Source organism: Equus quagga, chromosome 8 (assembly GCF_021613505.1).
Source record: "Equus quagga isolate Etosha38 chromosome 8, UCLA_HA_Equagga_1.0, whole genome shotgun sequence".
NCBI lineage: Eukaryota > Metazoa > Chordata > Mammalia > Perissodactyla > Equidae > Equus > Equus quagga.
The window spans coordinates 80,098,078-80,112,936 of record NC_060274.1 but is presented as its reverse complement, the minus strand read 5'-3'; the positions used below and the strand labels follow the sequence as shown (position 1 = coordinate 80,112,936).

The window sequence follows — 14,859 nt, the reverse complement described above, 5'->3', positions numbered from 1 at the left end:
GTGTGGCCCTGCAGGGTGGGGCTTGTCATCTGCAGCAGACATGTGCTTCTCAAACAGCCAAGTAGGGGATCGGCCCTACCTCCCAAAGCCTAAAACGACTGAGTGCTCCCATGCCTGGGGCCAGCCCCATTCAGCTACACTCCTGAGAGAGCTGACAACAGCCTCGCAGGCCGGAGGGCTACAGCAATTGTAAGGTCCTAAGCCTACTAATTTAACAGAAAAACTGCAACAGGAATGTGCTATTAGACCTTGCAGCCAACTGTGCTGGGGCTGCCCATGCTCAGTAAACTGACTGAAAGGACCACAGCAGCCACACACAGCTGAGCACTATAATCAGCTGGCCAGGGGGATAGCCTAGCTTCCCTGGTCACCTGTAGCAAGAGCAACCATGCCACAACAGAAGGACAGACACAGCCCACACAAGGGACACTCTTGGAACAGTTGGAACTGGTAACAAGAGAGAAGCACACTGCTGGGCCTCATAAGGGATCTCTTACATAAGGCCACCTCTCCAAGGCTGGGAGACATAGCTGACCCACCTAATACATAGATATAAGCACAGAGAAAGACACAAAATGAGGAGACAAAGGAAAACGTTCTAAGTAAGGGAACAGGACAAAACCCCAGAAAAAAAACTAAATGAAATAGAGATAAACAATCTACCTGACAAAGAGTACAAACTAGGAGTCATAAGGATGTTTACTTATCTTTGGAGAAGAATGCATGAACTCAGTGAGAACTCAACAAAGAACTGGAAAATATAAAAAAGAATCAATCAGAAATGAAGAATACAATACTGGAAATGAAAAGTTCACTAGAAGGACTCAATGGCAAAGTACACGATACAGAAGAACAGATAAGTGAGCTGGACAAAAGACTAGAGGAAATCACCCAAGCTGAACAGATAAAACAAAAAAGAATTTAAAAGAACAAGAAGAGTCTAAGGGACCTCTAGGACAATATCAAGCACACGCACATCCGTATCATAGGTGTCTCAGAAGAAGAGGGAGACAAAGGGGCAGACAGTCTATTTGAAAAAATAATAGCATAAACTTTCCTAACATAGGAAGAAGACAGACATCCAGGTACAGGAAACACAGAGAGCACTAAGTACGATGAACCCAAAGAGCCCCACATCAGGACACATTATAATTAAAACGTCAAGAATTAAAGATAAAGACAGAATCCTAAAAGCTGCAAGAGAAAGGCAACAAGTTACACACAAAAGAAACCCCATAAGCCTATTAGCTGACTTCTCAGCAGAACCTTACAGCTTAGAAAGGAGTAGCACAATATGTTTGAAGTGCTGAAAGGACAAAACCTACAGCCAAGAATTTGCTACATGGTAAGGTTATCATTCAAAATGGAAGGAGAGAGAAAGATCTTGCCAGATAAGCAAAAACTAAAGGAGTTTATCACCAAGAAATCAGCCTTCCAAGAAATGCTAAAGGGACTTATTTAAGTGGAAAAGAGAAGACCACAAATAGGAATAAGAAAATTATCCGAAAAAAAACCCAGTAAAATCATTGATAAAGGCAAATATACAGTAGAAGTAGCAGATCAACCACCTATGAAGCTAATATGAAGGTCAAAAGACAAAAGTACTAATATTATATATTTCCATGATAATGGATACACATACCAAAAAAAGTTAGATATGATATCAAAAATATAAAATGTGGGAGGAAGGGAGTAAAAGAGTAGAGCTTTTAGCAAGAGGTCAAAGTAAAGAGACCATCAACTTAATACAGATTGCTATATATGTAGGTTATTATATATGAACCTCATGGTAATCACAAACCAGAAACCTATAACAAATACACAAAATATTAAGAGAGAGAAACCCAAACATAATACTAAAAAAGCCATCAAACCACAAGAGGATAGAGCAAGAGAAGAAAGGAACAGAGAAGAACTACTAAAACACCCAGAAAAAAAGTAACAAAATGGCAATAAGTACATTCTTATCAATAGCCACTTTAAATGTCAATGGACTAAATGCTGCAATCAAAAGTCATAGGTGGCCAATTGGATTAAAAAACAAGACCCATATATATATGCTGCGTACAAGAAACACACTTCAGACCTAAAGATACTCAGAAACTGAAAGTGAAGGGTGGAAAAAGATACTCCTTACAAATGGCAATGAAAAGAAAGCTGGGGTAGCAATACCTGTAACAGACAAAAAAGACTTTAAAACAAAAACTTTAACAAGAGACAAAGAAGGGCGCTACATAATGATAAAGGAACAACCCAACAAGAGGATATAACAATTGTAAATATCTATACAGTCAACATAGGAGTATCTAAATATATAAAGCAATTTTTAACAGACATAAAGGGAGAAATACCAACACAATAACAGTAGGGGATTTTAACACTCGACTTACACCAATGGACACATCACCCAAACAGAAGATCAATAAGGAAACGTTGGCCTTAATGACACATTAGACCAGAGGGACTCAGTAGATATATACAGAACATTCCATCCAAAAACCACAGAATACACAGTCTTTTCAAATGCACATGGAACATTCTCCAGGAGAGATCACATATTAGGCCACAAAACAAGTCTAAATAAATTTAAGAAAATTAAAATAATGCCAAGCATCTTTTCTGACCACAACAGTATAAAACTAGAAATCAACTGCAGGAAGAACATTGGAAAAGCCACAAATATGTGGAGCTTAAACAAAACGTTACTGAACAACAACTGGGGGTCAATGAAAAAATCAAAAAATACGGGGAGACAAATGAAAATGTGACATGCCAAAATTTATGGGATACAGCAAAAGCTTTCTGAGACATAACTTTCTAGCAATACAGTCCTACCTCAACAAACAAAAATTTCAAAATAAAAAATCTAACAGTGCACTTAAAGGAACTGGAAAAAGAAGAACAAACCCCAAAATCAGTAGAAGGAAGGAAATGATAAAAATCAGAGCAGAAATAAATGAAATAGAGACTAGAAAAACAATCGAAAAAAATCAATGACACTAAAAGCTGGTTCTTTGAAAAGATAAACAAAATTGACAAGCCTTTAGCTAGACTCACAAAGAAAAAAGAGAGAAGGCTCAAATAAAAATCGGAAATCAAAAGGAGAAGTTACAACAGACACCTTAGAAATACTAAAGGTTATAAGAGACTACTACAAAAAGCTAGACAGCAACAAATTGGATAATGTAGAAGAAATGGTAAATTCTTAGAATCATACAACCTTCCAAAACTGAACCAAGAAAAAATAGAGTATTTGAATAGACAACCACTGGTAAGGAGATTAAAACAGTAATCAAAAACTTCCCCAAAAATAAACGTCCAGGAACAGACGGCTTCCATGATGAATTCTACCAACTTTCAAAGAAGACTTAACACCTACCCTTCTCAAACTCTTCAAAAAATTGAAGAGGAGAGGAACCTTCCTAACTCATTCTATAAATCCAACATCACTCTGATATGAAAACCAGACAAGGACGGCACAAGAAAAAGAAAATTACAGGCCAATATCACTGATGAACATTGATGCAAAAATCCTCAACAAAATACTAGCAAATCAAATACAACAATACATTAAAAAGATCATACACCATGATCCAGGGAGATTTATTCCAGGGATGCAGGGATGGTTCAACATCCACAAATCAATCAACGTGATACACCAAAACAAAAAAGAATAAAAACAAAGAATAAAAATCTCATCATCATCTCAATAGATGTAGAGAAAGCATTTGACAAGATTCAACATCCATTTATGATAAAAACTCCGAATAAATGAGTATAGAAGGAAAGTATGTCAACATAATAAAAGCCATATAAGACAAACCTACAGCTAATATCATTCTCAATGGAGAAAAACTGAAAGCTATCCCTCCAAGAAGAGGAATCAGACTAGGATGCCCACTTTCACCATTCTTATTTAACACAGTATTGGAAATCTTAGCCAGAGCAATCAGGCAAGAAAAAGAAAGAAAAGGGATCCAAATTGTTGAGAAAGAAGTGAAACTGTCACTATTTACAGAGGACATGATTTTATATTTGAAAACCCTAAAGAATCCACTAAAAAATTTTTAGAAATAATAAATGCAACAGTAAAGTTGCTGGATACAAAATCAACAGACAAAAATCAGTTGTGTTTCTATACACTAACAACGAAGTAGCAGACAGAGAAATTAAGAATACAATCCCATTTAAAACTGCAACAAAAAGAATAAAATACCTAGGAATAAACTTAACCAAAGAGGTGAAAGACCTGTACACTGAAAACTATAAAACACTGTTGAATGTAACTGAAGACGACACAAAGAAATGGAAAGACATTCCATGGTCTTGGAATGGAAGAATCAACATATTTAAAACGCCCATACTTCCTAAAGCAATCTATAGATTCAAGGCAATCCTTATCAAAGTTTCAACAATACTTTTCACAGAAATAGAACAAAGAATTCTAAAATTTATATGGAACAACAAAAGACCCCAAAGAACCAAAGGAACCCTGAGAAAAAAGAACAAAGTTTGAAGTATCACGCTCTTTGACTTCAAACATACTACAAAGTAATAGTAACTAAAATAGCATGGTAGTGGCACCAAAACAGACACACAGATCAACAGAAGTGGAATCAAGAGCTCAGAAACAAATGCACAGATCTACAGACAGCTAATTTTCCACAAGGGAGCCAAGAACATACAATGGAGAAAGTAAAGTCTCCTCAATAAATGGTGTTGGGAAAACTGGACAGTCACATGCAAAATAATGAAAGTAGACCATCATCTTACACCATATACAAAAACTAACTCAAGTGGATTAAAGACTTGAATCTAAGACCTGAAACCATGAAACTTCTAGAAGAAAACATAGGCAGTATGCTCTTGGACATCAGTCTTAGCAGCATATTTTCAAGGACTATGTCTGACTGGGCAAGGGAAACAACAGAAAACATAAATAATGAGACTACATCAAACTAAAAAGCTTCTACACAGCAAAGGAAACCATCAACAAAATGAAAAGACAACCTAACAATTGGGAGAATATATTTGCAAACCATATATCTGATAAGGAGTTAATATCCAAAATACATAAAGAACTCATACACCTTAGCAACAAAAAACTAACAAACCAATTAAAAAATGGGCAAAAGATCTGAACAGACATTTCTCCAAAGAAGATATACAGATGGCCAACAGGCACATGAAAAGATGTTCAACATCACTATCAGGGAAATGCAAATCAAAACTATAATGAGATATAACCTCATGCCCGTCCAAATGGCTATTATTAACAAGACAGGAAATAACAAGTGCTGGAGAGGATGTGGAGAAGGGAACTGTCATTCACTGCTGGTGGGAGCGCAAACTAGTACAGCCACTATGGAAAACAGTATGGAGAGTCCTCAAAAAATTAAGAATAGAACTACCATGAGATCTAGCTATTATACTGCTGGGTATTTATCCAAAGAACACAAAAATATGAATGCATAAAGATGTATGCACCCCTATGTTCATTGCAGCATTATTCACAATACACCAGACCCCAAAGCAACCTAGGTGCCCATCAAGGGATGAATGGATCAAGATGATGTGGTATATATACACAATGGGATACTCCTCAGCCATAAAAAAGGATGAAATTTGGACATTTGTGACAACACGGATGGACCTTGAGGGTATCATGGTAAGTAAAAGAAGTCAGAGGGAGAAAGTCAAATACCATACCATCTCACTCATAAACAGAAGATAAAAACAACAAACAAACACAGAGAGACAGAGATTGGACTGGTGGTTATCCAAAAGGAAGCGGGGAGGGAGTAGAGTGAAAGGGGTGAATAGGCACATGTGTATGGCGATGGATTATAATTAGTGTTTGGGTGGTGAACATGATGTAATCTACACAGAAATCGAAACATGATATATATCCGAAATTTATATAATCTTATAAACCAATGTTACCCCAATAAAAAAAAAATTTTAGGTTTACAGATTTTTTCTAAAAGAGCAGAAAATTCCCATATATTCTCACCCTTTCAATACTTCAAAAAATTTTTTCAGACACTTTGCACATTATATTGTTAAGACTATATTGCACCTAGGTTGATAGAACGCAGAGACTGCAAATTTCGTGCAATGCTTTGTTAGGAACATATTTACATCCATAGGGTTTACAGCCAAACACATTCAGTCGTTCATTTCACATCTCAGTTGATAATACGATTCAATGACAAGGAATGAAAAGAGGCATTATTTATTCACATTTTCAAATGGGTTTTACACGGCTATTAGCCAGGCATAAAAATAACTGAAAAGAAAAAAACGTACTTCTTATAGCCCAGGTGGGTTCAAATAAGTACTAAGAAGTTATATGAAGTCATATGAAGAAGATATTGAAAGGTAAAAGTGTCTCATATTTATGTTACTTTGGTTAAAGTTTTTTGTCTTCACATGTAAACTTTCAGCCCATCTAAAGAGAATAAAGAATTCATCTTCACAAACCAAAAAAAAACAAGAAAAACAAAAGTTGATTAGGCTCTAGAGGGACCAAATTATTCACACTATTTAGATTTATAAACCAGAAGCCAATTGATGGATTTATACTGAAGAATACAAATTGCCACTGGACAAAAGATCAACATGCAGTATTAATTCAGGTCAATAATATCTTAGCATTTCAAAGTACATGAAAAAATAAATTACTGGTTTAACTTCTATGTGTTGCATGAAAACGGAACCAGATTGTTTTGAGAACTATTTTTTCCACATTTCAGAAAAAGATGACAAATTATCCCTAACCAACAATAAAGTAATACTCTATTAAAATACCTACATAATTCATATACCGAGTCTGAGAAACACTGAATAAACTTTGCACAAGAGTTGCTAACCAATTTCTTCTCCTTTGTTCTGACTCCATGAAGACCACTTTTCTTCTGACTCTATGAGGACCACTTTTTGCTTCCTTTAGATAGAGTATAAGTAAGTAATTTAAATTAACTAAAATCTTTAGCTTTGGTATAGGCCTGAAAATAACCCCAAGAAAACAACGGGACATAGTAGTTTCCCATCAAACTACTATTTAGAAGTTGTGTTGATTTTTTAATTTCATTCTCAAAGATGACTTTACAACACTGTAATTCCATATAGTGACAACAGAACACTGACAAAAACACTGCAAAATTCATCTCACGAGCACTTTAAGCTTCTCTCTTTAAAGTCATAAAAATACAAAGATTAAGTTTCAAACCAAAACCGGTGGGCATATAATTTAAACAAAGCACAAACTAATTAGCAATTATTTTAAATTATCCATCTCAAAAAAATACTTTTACTTACCTAATTTCTTTCAATATTTCAACCTTAGCTGCCAGATTTTTCATTCTGGTACCTACACAAGTCTTCAGAGTGCTTTCTAAATGTTTAGTCAAATCCATGGTAGTTGCTTTCTCTTGCTGAAACAAAGAACAATCACATCCTAGTCAAGACTCAAATAGGAAAGTCTATTCCTACTGTTATTTAAGTGATTTTTAGTCACAATTAAAACTTTAAAGGTTAAAAACTGTTAGGCCACAGGATAACAACCACTGGTTTCCCTAGGGGTTGAGATGTCGAAAAGATAATCTATTCCACTCTTCTGCCTTTACACAGGTTACAAACTCTTATATTTCATCCTAATAAGAAGCCAAGTAGAAACAAAATTTCACATGTGTCTTAACACTTAGACTTTTAAAGGATAAATAAAAGATCCCCAGGGAAACCAAATGATTATCAATGATGATTTGTTTTCTGATGACTTCTTATGTCATTCTGCATTACACAAGAACCTAAAACATCATTTTGTTGACCCAAGGCAGATTAAACTCCCTGATTTTAAGTGATATCTCAAATATGTCTACCATGATTACCCAAAATAATGCATGCAGCAGTAAGATGGATAAATATCTGACAATTTTATTCCAATTACACTAAAACCCAGATATTACAGAGTTAAACTTGGAACTTTTAGTCAATATTTAAACAACATGTTCTCCAGTCCTCATATTCTCTCCAATCCCTCAGTTAAGTAAAGAGAGAGAACCAGTGTACACTGGATGCTTATTAATACTAGGCTACACTCAAGTATGATCATGCCCTTCCACTCCCATTTGTTGAGCAGGATGACCACGAAAAATCAGTTTTCTTTGTTCTTAAGTTAGTTTATATCAACTATAATAGTGATGATAATTACTCCAAAAATTACATAAATCTAAGAAATACGAGAAAACAAAAAGTTGTTGAATCTTTGAAAATGTGTTTAATGCTTTTTCAAAGACTCCATTAAAGCAAATCTTTCATACAAATTGCTAATGAACTCCATGTGGATGAGAACAATAAAATACTGAGGAAAAGAATCATTTAAATCTGAAAGAAACACCAACTTATACTGTTTCTCAAATGTCTTGAACTTATTAATTCACTTGTTTAAAAAAAAAGGAAATCAGACGACAAATAATGAGCATGGTTTTTAAGACAAAGAATAAGACAAACAGAAAAGACAGCAAATTTAAACCCAAACCACATCAATAATTACATTAAATGAAAATTAGCTAAACAGTGCAATTAAAAGATATAAGATTATCAATCTGGATGAAAAAGCTTAGACTCTACTATATGCTGGTTATAGGAAACACTTGGTAGATATAAAGAGAGAGATTAAAAATTGAAGAATGGAAAAGATATACAATGTAAACATGGCCATATTAATATCAGGCAATGTGGACTTCAGTATAGGGAGCACTGCCAGTGATATATAGGGATATTTATATATTTCATATATATATATATTTCATAAAGATAAATGAGTCAATTCATCAAGAAGACATAATTCTAAATGTGTTTACACCTAGTAAGAAAGCTTCAGAACCACAAAGTAAAATCTGACAGAATAAAACGAAGAAACAAGGGGTTAGAGCCTGGTAGTGTAATGGTTGAGTTTATACACTCTGCTTTGGCGGCCTGGGGTTCACGGGTTCAGATCCCAGGTGTGGACCTACACACCACTCATCAAGCCATGCTGTGGCGGCGTCCCATATACAGAATAGACGAGGGTTGGCAGAGATGTTAGCTTAGGGCCAATCTTCCTCACCAAAAACAAGAAGAAACAGACAAAACCACAACAATATCTGGAGATTTCAACACTCCTCTCTCAGTAACTGACAGAGCAAGTAAACAAAAAATCAGTCAGATAAAAAAGACTTGAACAACCCAATCAACCAATTCTACCTAACATTTATAAAACATTCCACCCAACAACTACAGAATATACAATTTTTTAAAGCACATGGAACATTTCCAAAGACAAACCATAAGCTGGGTAATAAAAGAAATCTCAATAAATTTAAAAGGACTGAAACCACAGAGTATGCTCTCTGACAGCAAGAAAATAAAAAATCCAGAACAAAAATATACTGGGTGAAAATCTCCAAATATGTGGAAATAAGGCAACACACTTCTAAATAGCTCATGATTCAAAAAAAAATCACAGGGGAATTTTTAAAATATGTTTAATTAAATAATAAAAACACAACATATCAAAATTGGTGGGTTACAAATAAACCAATGCCTAAATGTTATAAAAGAACAAGGGATTGAAAACAACGATATCAATTTCCATCTAAAAAAGCTAGAAGAGCAAATTAAACAAAGTAGAAGGAAGAAAATCATAAAGTAAGGAAATCAATAAAGTAGAAAAGATACAATAAAGAAAAAAATCAACAAAGGCAAAAATTAGTTCTTCGAAAACATTAAGGACTTCCAGTTTCTGGGCCAGCAAGTAAGAAGTTCAGAAGTTGCCACTCCATCCTAAGAACAAGCAAAAAGCTGAACTAACTGAAAAATCAACAACTCTTCTTAGATCACTAAGACAGATGAGGTCACAGGACAACTGGGAGAGACAGAAAGGCAAATACAACTTACCGGAGCAGTAATCTCTGAGGGAACCAGTCTAGACTAGGGAAACCTCAACTGTAATTGATGAATTGCTGGAGGCTCACTAGGAACAACTCTGAGAGTTAAAACTCCAGGGACCCAGTCAACAGAATGGCCCACCTTACTGTGAATTTTACCTCCTGGATCTCTACCAGGTTCTCAAAGTAAATATCAAAGAAAAATCTCCTCAAGCTTTCAGCAGCAGGAGGGGAAAAGGAACCATTTTGAAATATGCCATAGCATTCTATTCTTCTTAACAAGATCTGCCCTCAGGAGAAACAACGTAGATAAAGCCTAACCTGCTGGGGTTTTACCAGAGCCTAACTAGCCCAGGGGGAGGATAATACCCAACTCCAGCCCACTCTAGCCATCCTGTCCTACTTAAGAGGGGCTGCGGGGGGCACTGAGAAGCATGTGTGAAGTTCATAGTCTAAAGGCACATGCTCACTAAAAGACTCAGTGTTTTAGGACTATAAAATGTTTCTCCTCACCCTATACCTTATCACCATATTACTAAAGGCATATTTAAAGTAGTTCCTTTTATCCAGTACATCATGCCTTGCTATCAAGAAAAAATTACGAGACATACTAAAAGACAAAAAGTACAGTTGGAAGAGACAAAGTAAGTATCAGAATCAGACTCAGATATGGCAGGGATGCTGGAATTATCAAACTAGGAATTTAAAACATGATATGATTAATATGCAAAGGACTCTAATAGATAAAGTAGACAGCATGCAAGAACAGATAGGCAATGTAAGCAGAAAGATGGTTATTCTTAGAAAGAAACAAAAAGAAATGCTAGAGATCAAAAACACTATGGCAGAAATAAACAACGCTTTTGATGGGCTTAGTAGACTGCACATGGTGAGGAAAGAATCTCTATAATCCAAGATATATGAGTTTGTACATCTAAAAAAAGACTTACACAAGAATATTCACAGTGGCTTTATTCATAATTGACCAAAACTGGAAACAACCTAAATGCCCATCAACAAGAGAATGGGTAAACAAACTGTGATATAGTGATACAATGGAATACTAATCGGGAATAAAAATGAACAAACTACTGACATACACAGATAAATCTCAGAGACATTATGTTAAGTGAATGAAGCCAGACACAACAGAACATATATCAGAGGATGAAATTTACATGAAGTACATGACCAGGAAAATTAAACTATGGTGATAGAAATCAGAATAGTGTCTGCCCTGGCTGGGATGAAAGAGGCACCAAGGAACTTTCTGGGCTTAAAGGAAATGTTCTACATCTATAGTAGGGAAAGCAGATGGCCTGCAATCCATTTACTCTCTTCATAAAAGTCGGACTGGGAACACGCCCAGAGCAAAGAATAAAAGGCAGGTGACTAAGGCTAATCTTCTTGTTAACTAGACCGATAAGGAAAACAAACTATTTTCTAAGAGGAAAAGACCTTATCTCTGAAATGCCCTGAGCAAGACATCCTGGTGAAGGGACTAATTATAGTGGACAGAATCCAAGATTTATGGATTTATGAGGCAGAGCTCCCTGGAGAATGTCACATATGGATTTAAGGGCTGAAGATTGAGTTCAATTACCAATGGTCAGCGATTTAATCAATCAGGCTTATGTAATGAAACCTTGATTTAAAAAAACCCTCAGAGTAATGAGGTTCCAGACTGATGAACAAATCCATGTGCTGGGAGCTGACAGACCAAGAGACTCCACTACCCCACCTCCAGCCCTCACCATAACTTGCCCCATGCATTTCTTCCTTTTATTTGGCTGTTCCTGAATTATATCCTTTATAATAAAACTATAATCATAAGTTTTATGCAGTTTTAAGCATAAGCCCTTTCCTGAGTTCTATAAGTTGTTTTAGTGAATTAATGAACCTAGGGGCAGGTGGGATCACGGGAACTCTCAAATTTATAGTCAACCAGGCAGAAGTGTGGGTAGCCAGGGGACCTCATTTGTGGCTAATGTCTGAAGTGGGGGAAGTCTTGTGGAACTCAGTCCTTAACTGTGTGTGTGGTCTGAGCTAATTCCTGGTATTTAGTGTCAAAAATGAATTGCAGGACACCCAGTTGGTGTTAGAGAACTGGAGAACCAATGCTGGAATAACATATTTGGTGTCAGAAAAAACACTACACACTTGAAAACAACACAGTATTCTTGGGGGGGGCGGGGGGGACTGCCCTGAATCTGAGGAAACCTTGAGATCTAACTACCATAAAAAGAAATACACGGAGATAAAGAAGTCTGTTAAACAACACAAGGATGCACATTAAGCAATTTAAGGGATATATCAACCAAAATGAAATGTATGGGCTTAACTGGGATCCTGACTAGAAGAAAACAACCACAAAAGGACATTCATCGAACAATATGGGAAATCTGAACACTGACTGAATATTAAATTATATTAAAGAATTGTTAACTTCTAAGTATGAATAAGATTATGGTTGTCTTTTCTGAAGTTGTTTTCTATTAGAGATACATATGAAAGCATATACAGTAAAATATTGTGAATGGGATTTGTTTTAAAATAACTCAGGAGGTATAGATTTACAAAAGATTGCCCAAGTGTTTAATAATTATAAAAACTGGGTGATGGGTACATAGGATTAATTATTCAATTCTCTCTCCTTTTGGAATATTTGAAAATTTCCATAGTTAAAAGTTTTTTAAATAACATAAAAGGAAATGTAAATAAGAAATTATTAATCTTCCAAACATCCAATGAAATCCAAAGTAGTTCGGAGTATAACAAAAAATTTCATCTATAAACAAATATAAAGGAGGAAAGAATGCAGGGGAGTGGGTGAAGGAAAAAGGAAGGAAAGGTAAAGTGACAGAAAAGCAAACAAATTAAGAGCAGATGAGCATACAGATTTCCCAGTTGGCCATTCTTTACCTTAAGCCATTGAACATACCATACCTGCAGTTCCTGGGCAGTCTGTTCTACTTTTGATTCTAATGCCTTATAACTTTCAAGGAGAACCTCTTTCTCTGTTTTAAGCTTTTCATTTTCTTCAATCAGTTTCTGGTCCTGCTTAATTTTTGCCAGGCTGACATTAGACCCTAAATTAAAGTCACCAACAGCCAAACTTTCCCTATTAAAAACAAATTCACTCATTTTAAAAACCAAATTCTATAAGGCTGACAGAAATCAGAAATCTAAACTAACTTATCTTGGGCTTTTTATACCAAAATATATCTTAAAGTTAATTTTGGAAACTTATCTAAAACCTTTACCTAGTTCAACATTAAAAAAACATTTTAATGCAAACTAGATTTTATAACTGAAGTCATACTACAGAAACAATGCCTCCATCTCAAAGAAAACATATTCCAACTTCCTCATAGCACTATTAACTCCAGCAAATACAGTGAAAAGCATTTCTATGTCAGTTTCTTCCAATCCCTTCTCTCCCCATCACCCCCACACCATTTGCCAGTTTAGTTCCTAAAGCACTGGTAAGATCCAAAAAAACAGCTACATTACCCAAGACATGGCATCATGGCTTGCATCATTATACAGATATATATGAATGGCTTGGTACTTATAAACATCAAATCTGGCTTTCTGCTTCAAGTTTGTATTTTAACATTATCTAAATAGTGAACTCTTTTTGTAATCAAATCCATCACAGTAAGTTTTTACAGGAAGAACAAAGACTTTCTTTTGTTAAAAAGGAAAGGCAATTCTCAGAAACTCATTAAAATATTCTTAAACCCATAGGAAAAACTTCAAAGTTTATTTGAAATTCTGGCTCTGCCTGAACAATTCAGATTTAGGGGTACATTTTTATTTTTGATAAATGTATTCCAAAGAGCTGGCATGAAGAGTTGGTATGTGAACTTTAAACAATTTAGGAATTTTTCTTTCAAAATGGCTTTTAATGAAAATATTCCTGCTAAAGCAGAGATGAATACATGTTTGAGAAAAACAGAAATAATCAGTATCATCCTTCAAAATCACTGACATAGTTAAAGACTCCAAAAGCATAAGCCTTGACATCTATTCTACTATGAGAGAAGGGCTTCTACCATGAATTAGAAATTTAGTAAGACTAAAAATCCCACCACAGTCTTACTTTGGAAATGTCACATGATTTCCAGCATCATTTTCATTCTTCAAGTCAAGAATCGGCCTCCCACTCAAGCGCCCCTTTGGTCTGCTGAAGGCTGACTGGCTTGATCTATGCCCCCACAAGGGAATAGGGCTTTTGAGGTTCCTGAGGACAAGCTGACCCAGATCTGATTTTTTTTCCTCAGAGATGTTAGTGCTGGAAGTGAGTTTGCATTTTTCTGCAAATCCTTTCTTAGCCACCTCTTCCCCTATATCCACACTGCCATACTCAGCCTGCGCAATAACTGTTCCATCTTGATAGGTTGCTTTAATTCTCATTTTTATTTCCTTTTCAAAAATCAAGCTCCCCAAAAAGGTTCTGCCCTGAGAAAGACAGGAAAAAAAGAAGACATAAAACAGCTACACCAACCTGTTTTCCTTCACTTATTTTGTTTCTGGCCAGTTTTTCCAATGATCTTATTTCTTCACTCTGAAATCTCTATAAAAGCGGTCTTACCTTGTTGCTGGCTATATGCAAATACACTTGCGCATGTGTATGAATATATTCCAATGACACACTTGCTAAAATCTTCCATTTCAGAAGTAGAGCTAATACCTGTATAGGCAGCCATATTTATATATTTTAAAATGTGTACCAATTAAATACTTTTTTAAGAATAGTTTTTTAAACCAAGAAGATTGTGTTGAGTATTCTGGCCCCAACTAAATATAATGCTGTCTTGAGGAGATACAGCACATAAAAATGAATTTTGGTATCTAGAAAAAGTGTTCAAATTCAACAAAATTTTAACAACAGTTGTTTTGTTTAGGTTTTTTTTATTTTTATTTT

General features: G+C 35.4%; 1 protein-coding gene across 1 annotated transcript in view; it reads right to left on the bottom strand.

Moving 5' to 3' along the window:
* STK31 (serine/threonine kinase 31) overlaps positions 1-14,859 on the bottom strand; it is a 117,905-nt gene that overhangs the window by 76,480 nt on the left and 26,566 nt on the right. The window contains exons 7-9 of the mRNA XM_046670652.1: positions 14,035-14,393; positions 12,876-13,050; positions 7,321-7,436 (exon numbers count right to left, since the gene is read on the bottom strand). Coding sequence (XP_046526608.1) covers positions 7,321-7,436; positions 12,876-13,050; positions 14,035-14,393 — 650 coding nt within the window. The remainder of the gene's footprint in view (positions 1-7,320; positions 7,437-12,875; positions 13,051-14,034; positions 14,394-14,859) is intronic.